Raw genomic sequence first — 26,987 nt, 5'->3', positions numbered from 1 at the left:
TTCTGCTGCTTTCCAGAGGGCGCCTGCAGCCCGCCGCGCGCTGCTCTCGGGCGTGAGCGCTCCCCCGGCGCGCAGCTAGGACGAGCGAGCCGGCCCCGAGCCCGCGCGGGCCAGCCGGCGGCGGCAGGGCGGAGGCTGCGGAGGCTCCCGGGCTCCGGGACCCGGTACCCGACCGCGCCCCCCGCCAGCCCGGCTCCTCGCGCGCGCGCGAGCGGGGCGACTGTCATCAGCCGCCGCACGGGACCCGGGCGGGGGCCCGGGCGACCCTCCGAAGAAGAACTTCTTGGGGGCGGGTCCCCGACACCCCGTCGCCGGCTATTGTCTGCGCGCGGCGCGCGGCGGCGGCCCGGGGCGCGGGAGACGCGGGCCGGGCGGGGCCGGGCCCAGGGCGGCGGCGGGAGGAGCCCGGGCGGCCGGAGGAGGCGGCGGCGCCGGCGGCGGCGGCGGCAGAGGAGGAGCCGCGAGCGCGGGAGCCGAGCGGAGCCGGCGGGCCGCGGGCGAGCGCGATGCCGGCGGCGGCGGGGGACGGGCTGCTGGGCGAGCCTGCGGCGCCCGGGGGCGGCGGCGGCGCCGAGGACGCGGCCAGGCCGGCGGCGGCCTGCGAGGGAAGTTTCCTGCCCGCCTGGGTGAGCGGCGTGCCCCGCGAGCGGCTCCGCGACTTCCAGCACCACAAGCGCGTGGGCAACTACCTCATCGGCAGCAGGAAGCTGGGCGAGGGCTCCTTCGCCAAGGTGCGCGAGGGGCTGCACGTGCTGACCGGAGAGAAGGTGAGCCGCCCGGGGCGCGGGCCCCGGGGCGGGGTGGGGGGGGTGGCGGCGGGGACCCTGCCGGGAGCACTGCGCGGGGAGTCCAGTCCCGTAGTCCCGGCGCCTCCCCTCATCCCGTTTTTTTCCTCGCGGGTGGAAAGAGGGGACGAGCCAAACGCGCGCGGGGGCCCCCGCGGCCGGACTGCCGGCCTTTCCCGGGGCGGGGGGCGGTCTGGGGTCGGCTTCCCCGGTGGGGGCGGCTCGTTGACCCGCGAAGCCGCCTGCTGCCTTTTTGCTCCTCGAAGGGCGCCGCCTGGTGGGCACCAGCGCGTGGGGGGGTCGTGGAGGGGTTCTGCCCTTGGCGTCCGCAGGGGCCCCAGATCTGCGGAGCGACAGGAGCCAGGCCATTACGTTGCGCGCGCGGGCCACTAGGTTGAGGGTGGGAGAGCCGCTTGGGGAGCTTCGAGTCCGATTTTCCCTCCTGGACTTAGGAGCTGGGGGAAGGCTGAGACCCCAGGGGCCTTTTCCACCTGCGGGCTGGGGGCAGCTAGGGAAGTTTTTCGTGCTCAGACGAGGGTTTTCACATGGCCCCCCTTCACCCACCCGTTCCCTCCCACTCCTGCTTTCGGGTATCTCCCACCCCTCCACCCTCAGCCATTCCCATCTCCTTCCCTCTATCCCTCCCCCGTTCTCCTCAGCCCCCGGGTGGGAGCTTCAGTAAGGACCCCGCTCCTGCAGGGAGCACACTGATACCCCCAGATTTCACGGCTTGGGAGGTGCCTTCATATCTTTGGAGAAGGGAAGGCAAAGGAGGAGACCCAGAGACCTAGAGGGGCACCCTCTCCGGACTTGTGAGAAGTTAGACGGTTGGGAACCCTTGCTAGGTGCTGCCGAGGTAGATCTCAGTTGTGACTTGGAACTGTGAGAACCCCGAGATATGATGACTTACTTTGGAGGTGAGAGGCACGGGGTCACCCCAAGCGGTGAGGCTGCCCCAGCCTGGGAGTTGCCCAAGTTTTGGGGCAAGCTCGTGGTCGTCTCAGCCTCAAGACTCCCCTGCTCTCCTCTGAGGCTTGGAGTGGCTCATTGATCAGGGAAGCATCAGCCCTGTGGGGGGATCGGGAAGCTATAGACTTCCTACCTACCCTTCCGCCCACTGACCTGGGGTCGTCCGCCCACCCTGGGTGTCCCTGGGAATGCCATACACTGGACCCCTGATGCCAGAGCCAGCTGGCCTGCCCGTCTGTCCCTAACCTCACCAGCTTCGGTTTCCCTCCTCCTTTCTCCACTGTGTCCTGAAGCCCCTTGCATTTGAGTGCAGGTCTCTATCACCCTTGTCACTGGCCATCTATTCCTACCTGCTGCTCCAAGTGGGGTACCTTTGTTTTGAGTAGGTGGGGTTAGAGTGGGTAGTTTAAAAAGTGCCTCTTGCTTGAATTTCCATGTAAAACAGGAGTGTGTGGAATGAACTCACCAAATTGAGGAATTCTTCAAAGAAGAAGAAAAAACACTCCTAACCTCATTCTAGTCCGAAGGGAGCACTGCATACTTCACTCCTTTGGCTCCAGGAGGACTGGCCAACTTGTGCACCCGGCACAGGCCGCCCCCCCCCCCCCCCCCCCCCCCCCCCCCCCCCCCCCCCCCGGCTTGCTAACTACAGTACGCTCACTTCCCCATCCCTGGGTAAATCCCTGCCAGCATGGGTGGTAGAACTTGATTTTCCTTTGAGACATTTCGGAATTCAGTCTGGTTGTGCATGTTCCCGCTTGAACCTTAGCAGAAAGGGACGAGACTATATCGACGGCCTATGGGCAGCGTTACGAGCACATTGATCTCGCCTGCCCTACCGCTCAGCCTCTTCTGGCTTCTTTCCACTTTCCCATGCCGCGTCGTGCCTCTAGCTCCTCACCGGTGCATTTTTGCTCCGTAACATAAGGCTGTTAGCCTTGGCCGAACTGAGCGAGGGTGCACTCACAGCTCAGCCCCTGTCCGGAGCTTCTGGAGCTCTGTGCTGGGCCCCCAGGACAGCCTGGATGCGGGGAGCTCTTGCCCGAATGGGGTCCCGATGAGGAGCTTTCTTCACCCTTAGGTGTTCATGCCCTTTCTCTGCCGTCCCATCTTTCATAAATGATGAATTCCACCTCATCTCAGCAGGGGGTGTGTGGCACTAATTGGATATAAAATTGTCATTCCCAGGCTATTGGATTGGCTCTAGTTACTGAGGGTGGTTCCTAGGGTGGGGGAGGATGTTGGGGAGATTATTCTGATGTGTTGTTCTCCAGCCAGGAGAATCAGTGCTTCAGGGGGTACAAGCATCGTGAGAAATCTGGATTTTAGTTCGCTTAATTGCCTGCTTTAAGGAAACAATGGGTGTCATTCATAGCTTTTATCTCCCAAATCCAACACCTTTGATGCTTAACTAATAGATTAGGGTTTTGGCAGATCGTAGAGATTAAAATTGTGTGTGTGTGTGTGTGTGTGTGTGTGTGTGTGTGTATGCATGCATGCATGACTTTGGGAAGGATTGCTGAGTTTGTGAGTCCCCATCCACACGCGCTCTGGATATTGTCTTACGAAAGCCAAACGAAGGTGAAGTCAACCTCCTACTCTGTGCAGCCTTGCCCTCTTTTTACAAGATGAGCTAGGAAGAAGCTTTTCAGGCTGGAGACGGGGTACTCATGGGAGCCTAGCAAGGGGAGACCTTGAAGTGACAGTACTCTGGGGGAAGGGAAATGAGGTGTCCCTCACAGTGTGATGTCAACGGCCCTGGAAAGCCTCTCATCCCAATACTGCCCCCCTTTATGGAGTGCATACTTTGGATAGAGCACGCCACTTTTGTCCTTTCCTTCCTGTTTTAAAGGACATAGATCACAGTGGGAGGGGAATGAAGTCACGAACACTGTAGTAAGAAATGGATGCATGCCCTGGTGCCATCCCCTCAGTGGCAGGATCCAAGGCAGCTTGTGGGGAATCAGCCCTTGAAAAAGTTGAAAGCCGGGGTGGAGAAATGGAAGTAGACGGGGTACCCATGTTTGGCCTTGGACTTCACAGGTGCAGTCTCAAACTATGCGCTGTGTTTTGGGTGATTCATACCAAAATCCAGGGTACTGCTGGTTTGGGACACTTGGAGTGCGTGTGTGTGCGTGTGTGTGTTGCATTTCGACTTGGTGCACGTTTCCAAAACGATTTGGGCAGGAACCTCCCCGTGCCTTGCCGGATGTTACTGCCCAGTCCAGGTGACCGAAAACCACCCTTACCTGACTTTGAATTCTGTCTCATCAAGAGGCTTCTTTTCCTGCCACTGTCTCCCGGACAGCAAGTTGCCAGCCTTTCCTCTGAAGTGGTTTGTTTGAGAGTCATTTGAATCTAGATGGCCTTGTTACTGCTTGAAAAGAAAGAATGGGTTTGGGTGACACCCACTTTTGCCTGCCTTCGGCTTTGAGTGGACGTCCTCTCTGTTAATACGGCTTTGAAAATAAATAATTCACTTGGGCATGTGAGGCTCTTAACTGGTCTGCTCTGAGGACAGTGTCTGTGACTAAAGGAGCCTGATGATAGGGGGAGGAGGAAAACTGACCACAAAATCAGATTTTGAAAAGTGTTTTGTGTGGCGTTGAGACCAAGAGCAAAGTTGTTGAACGGCGGGGGGGGGGGGGGGGGGGGGGGGGGGGGGGGGGGGGAGGGTACTGAGTGATGACTTTGAAAGACCTAGAGAGGTTGGGCTTGCTGTCACTGAGATTGTTCCCTGATACCTATGAAATGCATCATTTGGGCACATAATAGGTTATTGTTACATTTTTTAAAAACTTGGTAAAATAAAGGAAAGGCTTACAGAGAAAAAGCAAGGTAGATCTCAGGTAGAGAGCTGGTTTTATAGGCAGAACCGCACGAAGGGGAAAATGGTGGAGGCCACAGTTATCTCCTTTTGTGATTAAGTCTTTCTAAGGTACAAGGGTGGGCACAGAAATGATTGGTTAAGATGTCTCAATATCTTCTCCTACCCTTTGGTTAAAAAAAAGGAAAATAAGGCGGAGCTATTTTGGGGCTTAAAATAAGGGTTGCCTGCTTAGTAAGTTGCCGGTAATGATGCTTTGAGCACGACAGTGCCAGATACCTGGAGTGAAGGAGTTACTAAAAATAGAAATTACTATGTGTTGCAGAACAGGAAATAGGACTAATTTTAGAGATGGCCTTTTGGCAGATCTGTTTTTAGCAAGTATTTCTGAAACAAACAGGTGCTAAATCCTGTGGGTTTTTTTTTTTTCTTTTTTGAAGTGCTAGAAATTTAGGGGTAATAGCTCTGAGGAACAAGAAATGCTTCGAGAACTGGAAATTCCTATTAATCCTCAGCAGGGATCTCTTGGCAAGAAGGAGGCGTTTGGCAAAAACACCTGCTCTGTGTGTCGCGTGTGACAAGGCAGCGCCTATAATTTCCGAGATTGCACGCTGCAGTGGCGAGCGCATTCTTTCTGAACTTCCTGCCCTGTCTCATCTTTTTCAAGTACGTGTGAGTGATGGAAATTGGCACGTAGGGCTCAGTTCTTCGTGCTCATTGATGCTCGGGTCCCGTGGACTTCAAAGGGAGCCTTGCATTGGCACAGCAGTGCTGAGCAGTGCCCAGGAAGAGCCGTACAACCCTAAATTTCGTCCGCAGGTGTTGAGTCATCGTGCAGGCTGAGTTCGACAACAGCGTTCTGTTCTGGCTGTTCCAGGGCGGGATGGCTGCCTCCCCATTGGGGTGATTGTCCCCCCTGGAGGCATGGGGAGCGGCAGCTGTGTCTGCCCCAGAGGGATGGGCAGGCTGGGTGTTCTCTGTGACCAGGTGATTTGGGCAGAAGTATCATTTACGTCCTCAGGATCTACACCCCCCTCTGGATTATTCATGGTAACCAAGTGACCTGCTCCCTTGGCTAATTGAAACCCATAGATAAACCCCCAAGCCTTATTTTTAGCAAACTGGTGAAACCTCTTCCTCTGCTCAGCCCCGGGGCCCTGGCCGCTTTGAATTTCTGACCTGCATTGAATTTCACGCTCTCTGATGGGGGGCTTGCTGGCTGGTAAGATGACCAGGAAGGAGGAAGGAGGTGAACCTCGGGGCCTCCATCAGCCCGGAGGAGGCTGATAACCTCTACGAAGGTGGGCAGAGCCACTGCATCTCCTGTATCACGAGTGCTACCTCTCCGTGGCGTGGCGCGTTTTGGGGTTTATTTGGGGGTCTTCGGGCATTTTCTCGCTATATACTTGCGGTGCCCTGAGCAGACGGGAACCAACTTGCTGGTGTTCATACCTCTGTTGATGAAGCAGAGGAAAGCCCTGAGTAGGTTTTCCCTCTGGCCTTCACATCTGTGCTCTTAGGGCTTTGGAACAAATAGCCTTACACTAGGTGGCTTAATTTTATCCCATCACAGTTCTGAAGGCCAGAAGGCGGGGGGCCCGGTGTCCACTGCTTCCTGGGGGAGACAGGGCCAGGGCCCCGGGTGGGAGGGAGTCTGAATCTGAGACCTGGCTGTTTCCGTAAAGAAAGTGGACAGCTTTCCCGCCCTACCTTGCTGACCGGTTGTGATCCCTCTCAACCTGAAATGAGGGAGCATCCACGGGGTCTGCACTCCAAACCCTCTCAGTGTCTTGGGAAATGTTCTGGCTGCAGATTTCTCTTCGGTTGGAATTCTTGGGGGCTCTGTTGTGTGTGGGTGTGCGGGGGGTGCTTTTAGGATACTTTTACGTGTTCTCTGTGTTTTCTCTGGAGAACATTGTGTCAACGGAGTTTGGCTAACTTGTCGACCAGTGTGTCTAGTTCAGAGACAGTGGGAGAGACCCTCTCCCCCCCCCCCCCCCCCAATCCATTCTGGGCTTTGGGAGAAGTTGTGGGAAACTGGACTGTTGTCAATTAGAGTTAATGATTTAAGACATTCGGGGGAACCAAAGACTACTTGGGTCAGAGCCATTTCTTAACGTCCACTTACCCCCTCACTACGCTGGCTCTTCCCTACTTAGCTATGCACTTCCTCGTTAGTGTGTTCTTTTTGGTTTTTAGTCGTTTTTGTGTGTTTTTTCATTTGGTTAAGATCTGGTGTGGCTAATACAGACTCGTGTTCTAAAATCCGAAAGCTTTGTGAGGGTATGTGGTGGGAGGTAATTCTGCCTCTCACCTGTGTGCCTCAGCAGACAGTTCTTTCTCTCCCCAGAGGCAACACTGCCTCTGGTTTCCTGTGTATCCTTCCAGGGACGCTCTATGTGCATACAATATACATACAGTATATACATATTGTAAATGTATAGAAAGGTACACTTTTTTACACTGTAAATGCTGTTCAGTGTCTTGCCTTTTTCACTTAGTAATACGTGTTGAACATCCTTCCCCCAAACGACTATGGGATTGCCTCATTATAATTTTTTATTTATTTATTTTGAGGGAGACAGCACAAGTGGGGGAGGGGCAGAGAGAGAGGGAGACAGAGAATCCCAGGCAGGCTCCACATTGTCAGCACAGAGCCCGACGCGGGGCTCGAACCCATGAAACCGTGACATCATGACCTGAACCGAAACCAAGAGTCAGACGCTTAACTGACTGAGCCATCCAGGCGCCTCCTCATTATTTTTAATTGCTGCATTTTATTCACGGTACGGAGCTAACGTATTTACTGTATTATTCCCTGTTGGTGAAGTCCATGGACGTTACTTAAAGAATTAAAGGCAATTAAAGAATGGACATTTAGGTTGTATCCAATTTTTTGTTATTCTCAAACTCTGCTGCAGTAAACATCTGTGCCCGTTATTTTGTAAACGTTTCAAGTATAGCTGAGGGAGGGATAAGTCCCCAGTCTTCGGTGAAAGGGTATGACTGTTTTTAACTATTAATAAATATTGTCAAATTGCCTTCCATAGAGTTTGGTCAGTTTCTGCACATGTCAACCTAACATGGCGGGGTGGGGTGTGTGTGTGTGTGTGTGTGTGTGTGTGGAGGGTATCTTTCCATATCTTTGTCAATACAAGGCACTCTTTAAACTTTTTGATCTTTGCTAATCTAGTAGATTAAACAAGGTATCCAGTTTTCCTTATAGTTTCTCTCTCTTTTTAAAAAAAATTTTAACGTTTATTTATTTTTGAGAGAGAGGGAGACAGAGTGTGAGCAGGTGAGGGGCAGAGAGAGAGGGAGACACAGAATCTGAAGCAGACTCCAGGCTCTGAGCCATCAGCACAGAGCCCGATGCAGAGCTCGAACCCACGAGCCGTGAGATCATGACCTGAGCCGAAGTCAGATGCTCAACCGACTGAGCCACCCAGGTGCCCCTCTTTGCAGTTTCTCTTATTTACAAGGACACTGAGCATACTTTCATGTTTAACAACAATTTGCATGTCATTGCTGTTCGTTGTTCCTGTCCACCATTTGCGTCTGGGTTTTTGGTCTTTTTCTTCTCGGTTTATAGACACCCTTTGTATGTTAAGGACAGTGACAGATTTTGCAGCTATCTTCTCCTGCTGCCTGCTTAATCTTTGTCCTTGTTTCCTGGTGATTCTTGCCATCACAGAGGTTATATCCCTGGCCCCCACAAACTAGAGAGGGACCGTAGGTGAGCTTTGCAGGTCTATGAACCCCTGTAAATTGTTTGTGGATAATTATATTTCCGGGGAGAGCGTCCATGACTTCCATTGGATTCTAAAAGGTGTTATTTACCCGCAGAATATTAAGAGCCAATGCTTCGTTGCCCACCTCTGTCGACTCTGCTGACTGAATGGAGGTTTGTGCATTGTTGGGATGAAGATTTGAGTCACCTTGGTTTGCCAGCTCCTGTGCTGATTGGGCTGAAATTGCAGATAACACTCAGACCAGGCAGGCTGGTTCTACAACCATGACCTTGGACTAGGCATGTGATTCTGACCCCCTGCTCCCACTATGCCTGGGTCATGGGCATAGGGCATGATAGAGTGTAGACACATCTTTGGAAAACCTTGACTTTTGCTGGGACAACTCTGAATCCTGGTCCCATAATCTCTTCAGGGGAAAGTCAATAGAAAGAATTTTTTGGTGGGTGGTTGATAAGAAAGAAAAAGAGGAATATGGAGGGAAATGAATACTTTTGCCACTTAACTTGGACATAAAGTGCGCTAAGTCAAGGGTAGGCACTTGGGTAAAAATATGCCTTGGGACCCTGTGGGATCTTTTGTCTACCCATAAGCCCTATGGAGAGTGGTGCTCGTGGGCTGAACACCTGGATCCTGGTGTTTGGAATCCTAGAGGTCAGTATGACCTTGTTCTGATGACGCTTGTCGCTTTCTGCCCCTTCTTCACCCTGCTTTGTCTTTCCTCAAAGTGCTTCTCATCCCCTCTATTAGCTTGCTGGGGGCTGCTTGCCACACACTGGGTGGCTCAAACTTAAATTTATTGTCGCACAGATCTTTTTCTTTTTTAATTTTTTAAGGTTTATTTTTTATTTCTGAGGGAGAGAGAGAAAAAGAGGGAGAACATGAGCGGGGGAGGGGCAGAGAGAGAGGGAGACACAGAATCCAAAGCAGGCTCTAGGCTCTGAGCCATCAGCACAGAGCCCCACATGGGGCTCGAACTCACAAACCATGAGATCATGACCTGAGCTGAAGTCAGACGCTTAACTGACTGAGCCACCCAGCTACCCCCCCCGCCTTTTTTCTAAGTTTTTTTTTTATTTTAAGAGGGAGAGAGAAAGCGAGAGAGAGAGAGAGAGAGAGAAGGGGAGGGGCAGAGACAGAGGGAGAAAGAATACCAAGCAGGCTCTATACCATCAGCATGGAGCCTGACATGGGGCTCGAGCCCACGAACTGTGAGATCATGACCTGAGCCGAAACCAAGAGTCGGACGCTGAACCGACCGAGCCACCCAGGTGCCACGTTGCCACACAGCTCTGGAGGCTAAAAGTCCAAAATCAAGGTGCCAGTAGGGCTGGTTCTTTCTGAGGGCTGTAAAGGGGAATGTGTTCCAGGCCTCTCTCGTTGGCTTGCAGATGACTGTGTTTTTTTTCCCTGTGACTCTTCCGTCATCTTCCTTGTGCGTGTGTCTGTCTCTGTATCCTCATTTCCCCTTTTTAGAAGGACGCCAGCTATATTAAATTAGAGCCCATCCTAATGATCTTACTTTAACTTGATTACCTCTGTAAAGGGTGTATGTCCATGGGGCACCTGGGGGGCTCAGTCGGTTGAGCATCTGACTCTTGACTTTGGCTGAGGTCATCATCCTAGGGTCATCAAATTCAGCCCTGAGTTGCGCTGAGTGTGGAGCCTGCTTAAGATTCTCCCTCTCTTTACCTCTGTCCCTCTCCCCACTTGTGTTCTCTCTCTAAAATAAAAAAAAAAATTAAGAAAGACTGTATGTCCAAATCAGGTGACAGTCTGAGGTACTGGGAGTTAGGACTTGCTATCGTCTGATTGGTTATGTCCCCTAGAATTCATATGTTGGAGCTTAAGCTCCAGTGATGGTGGGATCTTTAGGAAGTGATTAGGCATGAGGGCAGAGCCTCCATGAATAAAACTGTAGAAGAGACCCCAGAAATCTCCCGTGGCCCCCGCAAAAACACAGCAAGATGACTGTCTGTGAACCAGAAAGGGAACTCGCACCAGACGCCCAATCCGTAAGCTCCTTGATCGTGACCTTGAAGCCTCCAAAACCATGAGAAATAAATTTCTGTTGTTTCTAAGCCACCCCATCTGTGGTATTTTGTTATAGCAGCTCGGACAGATTAAGACAAGACTTAAAGACAGGAATTTGGGGAGGACAAAATTCAACCCATGATGTCATCTGACCCCCTGGTAAATATTTATGTGTTGATGTGTTTGTTGTTTGTCTCCCCACTGGACCGTAAGCCCCGTGAGGAAGGGATCGCCGCTCTGTCCCTGGTGTCTGGAATAGTACCTGGAACAGACAAGGTGCATCGTAAATATTTTCTGGATGCATCAGAGAATGCTTTGATGTTCCCAGGACACGAAGGTGGTCCGTGGATAACCTGAGCTGGCGGGGACTGGGTCCTCAGGTGCTGTCTCTCCAGTCCTTGCAGTGCGTGGGTACGCATGTGTGAGGGATGAGGTGGTTGGACAGGTTGTCCAGCTGGCGTTCTTTGGGAGAAAACCCCAGCCCCGGAACAGCTGTGCCTTTTGTAGGGATTTGTTAAGGAAGGCGCCTAGGTAGCAGAGTGACAGGTGACCAGCCAGAAGCAGAAGCATATCTTGCCGTGTCATGGGGCTGTTGATGGACCCTCAGCTCTTCCCAGAGAAAATGTGCCGACACCGCGACAGATGGGCAGAGTTGCTATTTGCAAACATACATTTTTTTTTGGATGTTGCCCATGGAGATATATGGAGGTTTGGATCTGTCTCTTGGACTATAATTTTTAAATAAGTGGATCGGTCTCCTAAACCAAATCGCTGCCAAAACATTTTGCCATCCGGCTTGCTTCTCCTGCCCGTTCTCTGAGCCATTCGATTGCTTTTCGTCTCCCTCTTTGCGTTACTTCTGCCATTTTTATCCCGTACTGAGTTCTTGTGCTGTTACATCCCATCCCGTGGCTTTCCGGGAAGGCATCTGGCTTTCATTCTGCCTCTGTTGAGCCACTCTTGTTTCACGAAGGTACCCTCTCGATCGCTTCCTGCTGTTTGCCGAGCTCTGCGAATGGAACACGGGAGAGTGGACGGCAGTGATGGGCACCCACTGAGCACAGAGTGGGGTGCTGAGGGCAGAGGAAGCAAGGACATGTCGTGCCCTCCAGGAATCTTAACTATTTCTGGGTAGGGATGGTCGGATGCAGTCAGATCCAGCAAATCCTTCGTGTGTGTGGAGCAACCCAGGGATTTCATGACCTCCCGAATCACCGAAAACCTGCAGCAAAGCGATGAGTGCTTGCTCTTTGCTTTCAGCACGTGGATGTAATACTGATAACAATAATAATCATAAACACTTACGGATCTTGTACCATCTGCTGGGCTATGTCCTAGATGCTTCGCTGCATGATATAATTTTTTCCTTACAGTGGACTTTTATGGTAGGTACTGTTGTACTGATTTTGCAGAGTGACTGGCCATCCCGTGGGGCCCAGGACTCTCAAGTTTAGCAGGATTCGTGACTCTGGGTCCCACGTGGGGTGAGCACAAGCCCTGCTTCTCTCTCTCTCTCTCTCTCCCTCTCTCTCTCTCTCTCTCTCTCCCTCTCTCCCTCTCTCTCTCCCTCTCTCCCTCTCTCCCTCTCTCTCTCCCTCTCTCCCTCTCTCCCTCTCTCTCTCTCCCTCTCCTTTCATTCTCTCTGCCCCTCATGGGATTCTCTTTCTCTCTCTCTCTCACCACCCCTGCTCACTTGCGCCCTCTCTCACTCAATAAAAACAAGTTTTTTAAAGCATTAAAAATTATTTTTATTTTTATTATTAATTTTTTTTTTAAAAGAGAGCATGAGCAGGGGAGAAGAGCAAAGGGAATCTTTTTTTTTTTAAATTTTTTAATGTTTATTTTTGAGAGAGAGAGACAGACAGACAGAGTGTGAGCAGAGGGGAGGGTCAGGGAGAGAGGGAGACACAGAATCCGAAGCAGGCTCCAGGTTCTGAGCTGTCAACGCAGAGCCCCACGCGGGGCTTGAATCCACAAGTTGTGAGATCCTGACCTGAGCCGAAGTCAGATGCTTAACCAACTGAGCCACCCAGGTGCCCCAGGAATCTTTTTCTTTAATTTTTTTTTTTCTTCAGAAAGAGAGAGAGAGAGTGAGAGAGAGCATGCACAAGATTGGGGAGGGGGCAGAGAGAGGGGGACGAAGGAGCTGAAGCACACTTTTTGCTGATAGCAGAGAGCCTAATGCAGGGCTCAAACCCATGAACTGCGAGATCATGACCTGAACCAAAGTCAGATGGTTAACTGACTAAACCACCCAGGTGTCCCGAGAGAGAGAGGGAGAGAGGGAGAGAGGGAAAGAGAGAGGGAGAGAGAGAAAATGAGAATGAGAATGAATCTTAAGAAGGCTCCACGGCCAGCACAGATTGGCGCAGGGCTCGATCCCACGATCCTGGGATCATGACCCGAGCTGAAATCAAGAGTCAGATGCTTAACCAACTAAGCCACCCAGGCACTCCTCAAATAAAAGTTTCAATGAACAGCTAATTAGGTCATGAATCAGCAATGAATAAACCAAAGCCCAAAGTCCTAGACCTAACTGGGGTGCTTGTTGTAGATGACAGCCTCTGCGTGTGGTCCCGGGGGGTGAAGCGTGCTTTTCCTCTGGCTCTACTGTGCCAGCTTCACAGCGCACTGTGAGTCTCAAAGTGTGGGCAGTGGTTCTGGTCTGGTTTTACAGGTTCACTGTTAATTGAAAAGCTTGAGCCTCGCGTATGTGTTTATGTGTAAATCATACACACGTAAATGTATGTATGTGTATACATATACACAAACGTGTGTGTGTATGCATATTAAATAGAAGTCATAGAATACTATGCTAAATAGAAATATAAATGCATAACTTCTGGCAGCAGATTTTCTTAATGAAGGAAATAGGGGCACTGGTAGCTGCGTTGAGTAGCTCTGGTTAGCCTTCAGTCTTAGCTTTTGTGCTGGAGGGGGAAAAATATGAGGGGAGAGAGGAGTTTGAATCGTGGTCAGCTGCGGGTGCCTGTCCCGTGTAGCCCACCAAACAGCCCCTAGGAGTCTTCTTGTTAAACCCCCCTCCTACAAGAACGAACGCAGATTACTTACGAAAGACAAAGCAAAACACGGTGCTTTCACTTTACGTGCTATGCGGATGATCTGGACCTCGACCCGCTTTTCCAAGCTCCCTTTGGGTCGAGAAGGGGCGTCGGAGGCAAATGGAATGAGGAAGTGCCCCGGTGAAAAAGAGGCCACAGGGAAAGTTGGCCGTGGAGTCTGGGGTCAGGCTCTTCTAGCATTTTATCTGAACTCTACTTGGGTGAAGCCAAATGGATAAAGATAAGTGTTATCACTTCTGTAATCTGGTCTTTAGTTAGCATTACTGCTGCTCTGATGTAGAAGTCTAGCTTTCTAAGTGCATCCTTTCTTCCAGGGTAAAACTTTAATTAGAGATACTGGTCTATGACTCAGTTCTCAGTTGAACATTTATATTTAGCAATACTAATAAAAAAAAAAACCCAGATTTGTTTTGAAAACACTTCTCCAGGTTTGCGAAGTGTCATTCCCATGGGATGACATTGTATTCTATTAAAAACTAGCATTGTGAGCAGTAGTTGTAATTTCAAGCCCAGTTGGACGTAATGAAATTTGAATTTCCCTCTGGAGGGATTGGCTATATGACTGTTGTGCTGTCGCCGAATTCATTACTCTGAGATGCTTTTTTCCTAGATCCAGAATGATTTTTTTTTTCCTTTTTATCTTAGAAGGCCATTAAAGCACCTGAGAGTGTGTGAAATAACAAATGTTCCTGTCCAGTAATCAGACTTAGACTGTCTTCCAGATTGCAATGGGGCGTATGTATTTAAAAATAAATACTAATCCCCTAATATGAAACAGTTGTTTTTCATGCAATCAACTATAAGTATTTTTTAAATAATTTATAAAAGGATTTTTGACCAAGTATTTTGTGTCTTAAAATTCTTTAAACTGGGCCAGTCACAGGTACCTTCTAGAGTATTTGAGGTTATTAATCAATCAGAATAAATCCTGGGCTAATATTTATTCATCGCTAGGTCTTTTTTCTTGCGTAGCTACTTACATACACCCTCTTTATTAATAATGCTGCCACACTTTACTAATCACATTTCATTTTCTACTCCCCTTTTGTTTTAAATACCTTAACAATCGTCCCCCTTTTTTTAAAAAAAGAATTAAACGTTTTTGTCTCTGGTTACTTGTGGAAAATAAACAGAAGCACAAAGAAGAAAATAAAAATCACCTGTCATCATACAACCCAGCAATAATCACTGTGAATATTTTTAGGTGTTTGGGCTGGGCACGTGTGATACGGAGATATGTACACATATACATGTATACATAGAGGTGATTTTTTTTCTGCTTTGAACCCGTATATTACAAAATTGAGATTCCAATGTTCATGTTGCAATTTTACTTTTTTCCCCGTCTTAATATGTAGAGAACATTTTCTCATGTTATTAAATAGTCTTTAAAAAATTTTTTTTATTTTATATATAGAGAGAACACAAGTGGGGGAGAGAAGGAGAGGGAGAGAGAGAGAGAGAGAGAGAGGGAGAGAGAGAGAGAATCCCAAGGAGGCTCCACTCTCAGCACAGACCCTGACACAGGGCTCAGTCCCATGACCCTGGGATCATGACCTGAGCTGAAATCAAGAGTTGGATGTTCAACCCACAGAGCCACCCAGGCCCCCCTAAATATTCTTTTAAGATTTGATTGTTGGTGATAAATAACATTGCATTATTTAGAGTTACTGTAGTTGTACAAACTAGTTCCCAACTGCCGTGTATTGAGGTTATTTTTAACATTTTCTACATAAATGATACTGCTATTACCATACTTATATGTACATCAGTAAGCCCTTCCTTAGGATAAATACTCAGAAGGCTTTTGACATGTTGCAAATTGCACTTCAGAAAGATTATGCCACATGACACAATGTATGGGAGTGACTTTAAAAAGTGCATTTTGGTAACTATTAGGGGTAGTCATAATTTGTATACTTGATTGAAAATTTGTGTTTCTGCTATTAACTACTGTTAATGATTTTCCCCATTTTTTCTCCTGTTTCTCTTATTGATTTATACAAACTTTTAACATATTAAGGATATTAGCTGTTTATTTTTGGTATGTTGCAAATATTTTCTCCCAATTGGTCATTTGCCTATTATTTCATTTTATGTCTCCTTTTTGTTGTTGTTGTTGTTGTTTTGAAGGGGGGCATATACAGATTTTAATTTTGTTTAGTTAAACCAATTAGTCTTTTTAAATTTTTTTTAGTATTTTCTTATTTTTTATGCTTAAACTAGAGGGTTTGTTATTAGTTTTGCTTAATGAATTTATTACTGCCTAAAGTATGAGTCTTGTCAATGTTTCATTGTTGTCTGCAGAAGATCCTTTGTGTTGTGGGATGGGGATTTTTGACTGTATTTTCTAACCTGTTGCAGTTGAACCTAATGGTATCGATAGCACAGGCTTTAGGGGCCAACAAACAGCCTTGGTTCCTACCGCCTTTCTGCTTTTTTTTTTTTTTTAAATGTTTATTTTTGAGACAATGCGAGTGACAGAGTGCAAGCATGGGAGGGGCAAACAGAGGGAGACACAGAATCTGAAGCAGGCTCCAGGCTCCGAGCTGTCAGCCCAGAGCCCAATGCGGGGCTTGGACTCACGAACCATGAGAGCCGAAGTTGGATGCTTAACCGACTGAGCCACTCAGGTGCCCCGCTTTCTGCTTCTTAGTAGCTGTGTGATCTTGGGGAAGGTATTCAAACCTTCCAAATTTTAGTTTCTGTGTTTGTAAAATGATAATAACTCATGGGCATTCAATGGGCATTTGATTTTATACACACACACACACAGATGCCTATGCATAAAAATATACATATAGATAAAGTATATACATATTCATGTATATAACATACATGTATATAATATATGTATAATATACGTACATACAATGTACATACACATAGATTTTTTTTATTCTTTTAATAATTTTTTAATGCTTGTTTATTTTTGAGATAGACACAGAATGTGAGAGGGAGAGGGGCAGAGAGAGAGGGAGACACAGAATCCGAAGCAGGCTCCAGGCTCTAAGCTGTCAGCACAGAGCCGGATGTGGGGCTCAAACTCACAAACCGTGAGATCATGACCTGAGCCAAAGTCAGCCGCCTAACTGACAGAGCCACCCAGGCGCCCCCACATAGATTTTTCTTTCTATGCATCTGTGTAAAGCACATATTTATCCTGAAAATGTATTCAATGTTAGTGTGTTAGTGAACAAACCACAGTTGGTTATTCTCTTCTCTTCGACTTTCGTGTTTATGGTTAACCCTTAAAGGTGTGTGAATGAAGGTTTTTCAGATAGTGAGAAATAGATCCTCACTGAGTTTATCGTGGGTGATGAAGTTTTATTTCAGAGATAACGGGAGGTGAGGAAGAAAAGCGGGCTGCATCCCTGAGCCCCACAGTCAACACCTCCCTGAGGACCTGCCTGCCACTCAGGGCTCCAGGGGGCCTGGATACCTGCATTCCATAAATTCCACTTCCCTCCTATGCCTCTGCCTGGGGCGTCCAGCAATTTCCATGGCTCTTACAGAATATTCCTCTGTCTGCCCTCCCCTCTGCCTCACAGCTCCTTACTATCAGTGGTTTCTCTGCTGACTGGTTTGTACTTTCAGCTCTCTCTCTCTCTTTTTTTTTTTAATTTTTAATGTTTATTTTTGAGAGGTGAGGAGGGGAAGAGACAGAGAGAGAGAGAGAGAGAGAGAGAGAGGAAAACACAGAATCCAAAGCAGGCTCCAGGCTCTGAGCTGTCAGCACAGAGCCCCACGCGTGGCTCGAACTCACAAACCGCGAGACCATGACTTGAGCCAAAGTCACATGCTTAACCGACTGAGCCACCTGGGACCCCATTTTCAGCTCTAAGTATTAATTTTTTTCCCTTACATTTCTTCGATCGGTGACAGAGTGCTAGGAAGGTATGATCATTGATTCCTTACTGGCCTTACCTTCTTGTCACCGTCTCGGCACAAAGCGTCCTTCAACGGTATAAAGTTATTTTAACAGTGGAAGAAAGAGTAAACCTATAGATAGATAATTCTCCACAAGTTCCCAGATGGGCATCGTGTGGAAAAATTTATTGGACAACGTAATTCCCCGCGTTTGGGTTTGGTAGCCAAATCTTTATTCAGCACTCAACAAAATATTTTACTGTTACGATTTCTTCTGTGTTTGTGTTTGTGGTTTTGGAGATAATGATGCTACATTTGTTAACCGACCCTTTGCTAGAAGTCCCCAGTATTTCCATGGTGATCTAAGGCTAAATTCCAAGACTGAGTGGAGAATTTTGTCTTGGATTATTATTGCCAAAATTTCTGTGTTTCTAGTTCCTATGGTGTCCCCCAAAGCTCCCCCCACCCAAAGGCTACTTTGTTCATGTACCTTTTTCAGCTACATTTGGCTCCCAGTTTTGTCCCAGGATGGGAGAATAGACTTTTGATTGTTTCCTGCTGCCTCTGGGACAGGAATACTTCTTGAATTAGGGCTAATTTTGGAGTTTTAAGTATTAAATGTCAAATATTGAAGAAAGCACGTCTATGATCTCTTTGTTGTGGAAGGGAAGGTCATCTAAGGCTTAGGGGAAGGGAAAGGAAGAAAGAAAAGGGAAAACAGAAAATAGCTGATGATTTCTTGCTTTGTCAGATCATTCCCTCTACACCCCTTGAAAACCCTTCCTGTTTTCAGAACCTCCTTTTTAAGATCGATTTCACATCCTTTTTAAGATTGATTTCCTAACCTAAAGTCATTTGCTAGGTGTACCATAAGATCAGAATGGTCACTGCTGGAGAAATTTCCCACTTGTAACCAGTTTTTCAAAAAAGCGTTCTCTTTACTTGGCCATTGGAGATGATCGTGTGTTTTTGCATTCAAACACTATTGATTGCCTTCTTCATGCAGACCTGCTGCTAACCTGTATGGGCTTTTGTACAAATTAGAAAAAGGTATGACTAGGCAGACCATTGAGAAAAAGGCATCCCCTCTGGGCAGACCAGTTAGAAAAAGGTGCTCTCTCTGAGTGGCTTCAGTGCCAAGGGCCATGGATTGGTGAGCAGACAGCATTTCAGGGGCACCTGGGTGGCTCGGTTGACTCAGCCTCCGACCCTTCGTTCCGGCTCAGGTCATGATCCTAGGGCCGTGGGATCGAGCCCTGCATCGGACTCTGTGCGGAGTGTGGAGCCTGTTTAAGATTCTCTCTCTCCCGCTCTGCCCCCCTCCCCTGCTCACTCACATTCTCTCTTGCTCTCTGAAATAAAAAATGAAGAGAAAAAAAAAATTCTTAAAAAAAATCACACAAAACATTTCCTCCAGCGTACACAGGGTGGCAAGCCACGTGAGGCCTGGGTTTCTGTCCCAAACGGCCCCCTCCAAAGGATGTTTTTGTGTAAGGCACCAAATGTGAGTGGGCACAAGAGTCAGATCTTCCCTCCAAGAGTCCTGGGTCCCGGAGTCCGAATCGAGCCGTGAACCACAGACAGAACGTATCGTGGTAACGGTGACAGTTTTTCCCTAACAAGTGACAGATGGAGTATCCTAGGCTTTTACGGGATCTCCAGTAAAACTCTGCAGGCTCAGAGTGTCCTGGTGCCTCTCTGGGAAAGTCCACTTTGTTGCTTTGCTGTAGAGAGAAAGATAAGCCTGATGAGAAATCAATTCAGGTCTGTTTGTGTCACTCACTGCCCAGGAGACATAAGACATATTCCGGCACACGTAACCAGGGAGATCTTGGGGGGAAGTGCCCTTCACTGGAGCCACGAGACCTGTGACCCCCTGTCTCCTGAGTCATCATTCAACCTGACGGAGGGGCCCCGGGCTGAGACTTCCTGTGTGTTAAGAGCTATCACAGCTGTTCAGCTGGGGTCCGAGAGACCCCTCTCTGTGAGCTCAGAGAGAAGACTCCCCCCTACATGCTGACTGCCCATCAGCCCCTGTGCACCATTCCTTCCTTGGATGGGCGGATAGTGTGACCGTTTAATAAGGGGTCAGTGCCCACCCCTTGCAAGTGGGGAGAAGGAAAGCGAGGGTCTTTGAACGTAGGTCCCCCACCCCCTACCCCACTCCTGGGGAAAGGAACGTGATGGTTTTGGGTTTCTCTGTGTGTAATCTGAGAGGCTCATCCGTCTCCGTGTGACAGAGGAGAATTTCAGCATCAGGAAAGTCACTTCTGATCCAGCACCAACAGCTGGGTGGGCCGTGCCTCATTGGTGCACACCACACGCAATCTCTTGAATATCGTAGCTCAGCGTGACTTCTGCCCCCGAGAGGGCTTGCGAGCTGCTGTCTGGGTCTGAGGTGGTTGTCAGGCCGCTGTCGCCTTGACCGTCCTCATGTGGAGGCCCCCCTCTTGGATCTCTTGAGGTGTTTGTTTGGGCCGAATTGCATGCCTCTCCCCCGCAAATTCCTATGTTGGAGTCCTAACCCCCCCGTCGCTCACGAGGTGACTGTATTTGGAGATGGGGCCTTTAAAGAGATAATTTTGGCAAAATGAGGTCGTGGGGGCGGGCCTCGTCCCATCTGATGGTGTCTTTATAAGAAAAGGAGAATAGGACACAGACACACACAGAGGGAAGACCATGTGAGTCCACAGGGAGCAGAGGGCCACCTACAAGCCAAGGAGAGAGGCCCTCCGAGGAAACCGGCCCTGCAGGCGTCTTGATCCTGGACTTCCAGCCTGCACAACTCTGAGAACGTGAATCCTGTCGCTGAAGCCTCCTGGTCTGTGGCCCGGCAAACACACACGGCGTTTATACATCCAGATTCGCTAGGTGTCCTGAGAGCTAGGACCAGCCTCAGGACCACGTGGGGCAACTTCACTGTAGTGAATTGCATTATATCTGGATAGTATAATACCTGGAAACAACTCCCTCCGCTCAGTAAGGAGATTGATCTTGCTGACCGAACTCCTGATTTGTTGTTGTTGTGTGGTTGCCTGCCGTCTGGTTCCACGTAGGAGTCGTGTCATCAACCAACCAGCCAGCTAACCGACCCTCTGAAAATACTCAGGGCCGACATTACTTCTGTTTGCCTGGTATATTTATTTCGACAGCCTTCAGAAGAGTACAGTGTTTCACGTTTCTACTAGGATTTCCTAAGGGACACATTTAAGTATACGGAATTATGAAGACGGCCCATAGAGGTACTTAGATTTTGTTTGTTTATGAGATGTTGACAACGTGGCTTATAAATAATTCACGTATGATTTGTGTGAACCGACAAGGCTCTTCCGTGTACCTCTTGCAACGTTTACGTTGAACGTACTGTCGTTGCTCATAGTATTCTGTCACATGTGTTAGTTTGCCAAGGCCGCCATAACAATACCACAGACTGGGTGGATCAGACAACAGAAATTTATCATCTTGAACCAAACCAAGCTTATTTGGTTCTGGAGGCTGGAAGTCTAAAATTGAGATGGAGCAGGGGTGGTTCCCTCTGAGGGCTGTGGGGGGAGGCAATCTGTTCCAGGTCTTTCTCCTAGCTTCTGGTAGCCTCGGGAATTCGTTGGCTTGTAGATGGGATTTTCCCTGCATCTTCCCTCTCTGTGCGTATGTGCCACTGTCTGTGTCCAAAGTTCCCCTTTTTATAAGGACACAGTCATGTTGGATTAGGGCCCACCCTAATGACCTCCTCTCCATCATCTGCAAAGACCCTATTTCCAAATAAGGTCGTGTCCACAGGTACTGGGGGGGTGAGGACTTCAGCATCTTTTGGGGAGACACAACCCATTCCATAACATCATGCTAGGATTTTTTTCCTCGTCCTGTCTCATTCACTCACTAGCCCAGAATGGCCTTTGGACCCTCAAAGCAAAGAGCAAGAGACAGGCAAGGTCAAGGGGACGGTGAAGAAGATGGAGTGGTCAGGACCAAAAGATACACTGCCTGGGCATTGGTGTTCCTTGGGCTCTGGGTGGAGAACAGTGCCTAGACCCTCCACGGTGCTTCATCACCTCTGACCCCTGTGTTCTAGCTTTCTGGGACACTGAACTTACTCTATCCCTTCTGGATGCTGGCCACTGTTAAGGGTGCTTGGGGCTCACTGTGGAGTGACAGTTGACTTGGGGGAGAGAAAGCTGGGAGACCAGGTGGAATAGAGAGGTGCTGTAGAAATGCAGATGGTTATGCTGACGTTCCCGTCGAGGATGCACCAGACCCTGGACACAGGGCTCTGAGTCCCCTAGGTGGGCTGGCTTCCATAGAAAGGCAAGGAAGTGAGCAACACAGGGCAGTATTTCGCAGCCTTATTGTTACCCGTATGGCTATGGGGAATCTGTACCTGGCACAACCGTTTTATGTTTTGTGGTTATTATCAAGAGAAGCTTTGTATTTTGTGGTTTTATTGGGGCAAAGGTAGGGGTGTTGAACATGCATTTTGTGAGCTCTCTTTTCTTCTAGACGCTGGAGGCCCATTCTCTGTCTCTTGGTCACCCTCGTGGAGAGGTCCAGCATTGAACTTTGCTGTGGGGTGGGACAGGGCGGGTGGGGGTAGGAGAGAGGCTTCCAGAAGCGTGAAGAGAGGTTGATTGTTAGACTAGCTTTGTGTGAAGCAATGAATTTGGGAAGTTTGAGAGAAAGGGCAGTGTCTGTCCATCCTGAAAAAGGCTGGTTTGAAAGCAAAGCCTTTAATCCCCACAAAGCGTCCGATCCGTGTGCCTTGAAGACATTGGCAGGGGTCTCTTGAGGAACATCCTTCGTGAACTCTTTGACGGCTTGATGTTACACACATTTATAATGTATGTTGTAGTGGAGACAGTCTTAATGATTGCAAGTTGCTCTGAAGTTATCACCCCCTTCCACTGCTCTCTGTAGGCAGATGAGCGTAAGGAGAGAAGCTTTTGCCGCCCTTGATGCTGTGGCGGACGTGATTTTGAAGCTGGCAGCAATTTCCTGCTGAAATGACCTCCCTTAGATCTGTTCTTACATTATTCTGTGGTACTTTCCTGGGCCTGCTGTGACAGAGCGCCGCAAACCAGGCAGCTTGGAACAACAGAAACGGTCTCGGAGCTCTGGAGACTAGAATGGTCCGTGTGTCCACCGAAACGTGGGGAAATCTTCCTTGCCCCTCGCCCAGCCTCTAGTGCTTTACCAGCAACCTTCACTCTTCCTTTGCTTGCAAATTCGTGGCTCAGGCTCTGTGTATCTTCACAAGACCTGCTCCGCGTGTCCGTTCTCTTCTTCTAAGGACACTGGCCATATTGGCTGAGGGACCCTTCCTACTCCTGTCTGATCGCATCTCGCTCTAACTAATTACACCTGCAATGACCCTGTTTCCAAGTAAGGCCCCATTCAGAGGTACAGAGAGTTAGGACGTTAACCTATCTGTTTGGAGGGACATGGTTCAACCCCTAATTGTCTGCTGCCACTGACCAAGGTGCCTCGTGAGTCCCCTCTCTGTCCTTCCCTGCTGCTCCCGTTCGGTCTTTGCATCTCCTGTGAGTTCTAGCTCTGTGTTGCTTTAAAAAAAATTTTTTTTTTTAAATGTTTACTTATTTTGAGAGAGAGTGAGCAGGGGAGGGACAGAGAGGGGGACAGAGGATCCAAAGTAGGCTCAGCAGAGAGCCCGATGTGGGGCTCGAACTCATGCACCGTGAGATCGCGACCTGAGCCAAAGTTAACCGACTGAGCCACCCGGGCTCCCCTTTGCTCCATGTTGCTTTTTGATTTCACCTCCTGCCGACCGGTCCCTGTGCCCCATTCAGGTTTAGTCCTTGTTGATCCTCTGTGTCTCCTCGTTCACGGCCATAATCCATCTTCACCACTTAGAAAGGAACTCTACTCATGCCACAGGCCTGCTAAAAGAAAAAAAGCCCTCGATTAGTTGGCTCCCTTCTTACCTACAGAGTGGATTCCACATTCCGTCCCCTGCATTCAGGGCCCTGTGTGCTCAGGGCTGTGTCCTCGCTTCTGTCCCAACACCGTTTGTGCGGGTCCAGGCAAGGTGGGTTCTCTGTCCTCTGAGTGTCCTTCGTGGGGGCCTGCTGGTGCGCCTCTGCTCTCCGCTCGCCCCTCCTGCCCACCCTCCCTTCTAAGCCCCCCGAAATGCCCCGTTCTTTCACGGGGCCTGCCTGCCCCGCTCTGCCCCCAGCCTGAAGCCTTTTTTAACCTACCGCAATGTCACCTTTTACATTGCACGTGGCATTTCGGATGTTGCTTCCTCACGAATTTGTAGGATTAATTAGGTAGAACCAGGTGTTGGGCACGAAAGAAGAAATTCTCATCTGTGCCTGGCCTGATGTTTCCCAAATGGTGGTACTTGGACCGCTCAGTAGAACGGAGGTCTTCCGTGGAGGCTCTGGCTGCATTTCAAAGGCTTTGTCACAGGCCAAAGGTTTCCTCTGGACAACATCCCTCCATCGAGCCCCGTGTGATACCTCAGTTCATCAGTACTCTGGAAACAAGCCTTTGTCCAAAGTCAGCCACCGGTTTATTGTGGTTTATTTTCAACTTCCTGATGGATTTGGATGCAGAGTGGCTGGAAAGAATTTCCCAGGTTTTGGAACGGACGGGATCCTGGTAACCTCAGAGTGCTGTGTTCGTTTCCCGGGGCTGCCGTAACCAAGTATCGCAGCCAGGATTGCTTAGAACCACAGAAGTTTATTCTCTCGCAGTCCTGGAGGCCAGAAGCCTGAGATGAAGGTCTTGACAGGGGCTCGCTCTCTCCGTAGGCTCCAGGAAGGATCTGTTCCAGGCCTCTCTCCCAGCTTCCAGCAGTTCCTTGGCTGGTGGCCGCCTCACCGTGACCTTCGTCTTCATCTGTGACCCGTGTGTGTGTCTCCATGTCCGAATTTCCCCCTTTTTGTAAGGACACCAATCGGATTGGATTGGGACTCACCCTAGTGACCTCATCTTACCTAATTACATCTGTTTCCAAAGAAGGTCATATTCTGAGGTCCTGGGGGGCTAGGGCTCCAATGTGGAATTCTTTTTGGTGGGGGAGACACAGTTCAAGCCATAACAAGTACTAAGCTCCAGCCCTCCCTGGAGGGGAGTGTCCACTAGATCGACTTAGGTGAGGCACTGAAGCTCGCCAGATTAGGCGGGGAGCAGGGGGGGGGTGCCTTCAGAGAAGATGGAGGTGAGGAGAACGGGGTGACCATTCTGTCCACACTGTTCCCCTCCGTCCCTGGGAAAACAGGCCTGGCTCTGCTGTTGATGTGGTGACAGCCATTCTCCTGCATGGAGGCCTCAGGCTGCTGGCAAGAGTGACCGGCCTGGGGGGCCTGGGGGACAGGCGGTGGTCGGCCCTGCCCGTGTGGTCAGCAGGGCTCGTTGGGCCCTTGGGATGTCAGAGGTGAGGACCTGACATCAGTCACACCGGTGTTTAGCCCCCGTTTGAACTTGTAACTCTCTCTTTTCTGTTCACACTGAGCCACGGGTGCCGTTGCTTCCTCTGCTCCCCAAGTTCCGGTAACAGGTGTGATCGAACTACTTCCTCGAGGCTAAGCATGTCTCATGAGCCACTGGGGTGATGTCGCCGTTTGGGAATTATGTTTTTATTTTTATGTATTTGCTTATTAAAGTTTATTTATTTTGAGAGAGACAGAGACAGCGTGAGGGGGAGAGGCAGAGAGACAATCCCAAGCAGGCTGCGTGCTGCCAGGCAGAGCCCCATGCGGGCTCGAACTCACAAATCGTGAGATCATGACTTGAGCAGAAACCACGAGTGGGAGGCTTGATCGATTGACCCAGCCCGGTGCCCCGGGGGATTATACTTTTAAAGCGACCGCTGTGGGTAGTAAGATAAGTTTTTATGTTTCTTTGTTACATTGACTTTCCTGATTTAGCTATTTACAATAATCGAATAACCCACTGGGTAACCGGCTTGGGCCTCCAACGCAGATCACATAGCTCTTCTAAATGGCAAGAAGCAGCTTTGCTGTGGGTTGGGAGTCAAATCCAGGTTGCCCCATGTCCCGTCTGGGTGACCTACGTGCAGATTTCTTAATCTGTGTAAACCAAGAGTTTTCCCTCCTACAAAAAGGGAAAATAATAGGGTTTTCTTCATAGGGTTGTGGGAGTCTCAGGGGACAACGTGCAGTAATATGTCCTGTGGAGTCTGGTTTGTCAAGTGCTTGCTGAATGGGACTGGTCCCAAGTTGAGATTTATATGGCTTGGTCACTGTGGTCTACACGTGTGCCTTTTTATTTGTTTTCACACTCCGCAGTTGACAGACAAATGGCAATTGTCCAAATAGCTCATTAATTTTATGCTTATAGATAACTAAACTATGTAAGTTAGATCACTAAATGGATTCCCAGTTGGCTCGATTATTTATAGAGCTTGAGTTATTCAGATAGTCGCCTACATTGATTGATTGATTGATCTGGACCATGGAGACCCATGCCTAATTACAGCATGCATTTTTAATACTATTTATGCTATTAGTTAATATTTTCTTTACGTAATGAGAAAAATGTGTTCAATCTAATGAGATTATCACTCTTGATCTACTTTAAATAGCTATGGTAATGATCAAAGTGCCTAGCTTTTTGTTTGGTTGTTTTGTTTTTTGATGGAGGGGGAGAGGTGAGGTTTGCAACCAGTATATCTTGTCTCCTATAAAAGACACTATTAACATCTTTCCAGCCTGATTTTGACATAACAAAGCTCCATTAATTTTGATGGAAGAAATAGATAATTGGCACTTGACCCAAATTCACAGTAGGGACCCAGTAGCATAGGAAATCACAAACTAAGAACAATACCCCCAATCACAGGAACCCCTCTGTGAAAAATAAAAAAAGATAGCTCAGAATTTAAAACGTATTTTCAGAGTTAGTGATCACATACTTTTAAGTGGGAAACAAACTTTTGAAGTCTGTGATAGCTCTCTTGAAATGATTCTTTTATTGGACTTGACTATATAAATATTCATGTTGTTGTATGTGTATATCTTATATTGTTTCATTAGTTACTTTTTTTGCCATTGGAGTAAAAAAAAATGTTTGCTAGGTACTGAAAATAGTATTGAGGTGAAGATTATTTTAATTATTGGCCAGATTAACTTATTCTTGCCAAAAAAATAACCACCTTTACAAGGAGGCAGTTGACTGAATAATGGGTAAAAACGTCTACACTTTTTACAAGAGTTCTGAACATCGATGGCCTGGATAGAATCAGAATAATTGTGTTCCAGTCTGGGAATTGCCACATTGTGTCACCCTGGGCAAGTCCCCAGACCTCTATTAAATACGGTTTACCCCTCTCACTAACAGAAACAAAACGGAACTCCCAATCCTTTCTTAAACAGTCACATTTTCAGAGGGATCGGCTAAGAGAAATGCACTTTCACAAATGAGAGAGGATTTAGAGAAAATACGAGAAAGGTTTTAGGGAAACTCTAAGATTGTATCTAATGGGATGAACACTATTAAGTCATGACACGATTTAAGAACACTAGACAATAGCAACAGAAAATACAGCCCCTTTGGGGATGGGTGTGACTTTCTCATCTAACAGTTGCAGTTACTGCCAGAGGTTTAAAGACCTTGAAGGAGCCAATTCTGTTTCTTCCTAAATGGTCTTGAGCACCCCCGCCCCGTGCCTGGAAGCTAAGCAATTAGTCCT

At 48.6% G+C, this 26,987-nt stretch overlaps 1 protein-coding gene across 1 annotated transcript in view; it reads left to right on the top strand.

Annotated features, from left to right (window-relative positions):
• The first annotated feature begins 506 nt into the window (after positions 1-506).
• Positions 507-26,987, top strand: part of HUNK (hormonally up-regulated Neu-associated kinase) — a 110,600-nt gene continuing 84,119 nt past the window's right edge. Inside the window, exon 1 of the mRNA XM_042902983.1 lies at positions 507-767. Within this exon, the coding sequence (XP_042758917.1) occupies positions 507-767 (261 nt within the window). The remainder of the gene's footprint in view (positions 768-26,987) is intronic.

Source organism: Panthera leo, chromosome C2 (assembly GCF_018350215.1).
Source record: "Panthera leo isolate Ple1 chromosome C2, P.leo_Ple1_pat1.1, whole genome shotgun sequence".
In the NCBI taxonomy this organism is placed as follows: Eukaryota; Metazoa; Chordata; class Mammalia; order Carnivora; family Felidae; genus Panthera; species Panthera leo.
This window is presented reverse-complemented; position numbering and strand designations above follow the sequence as displayed.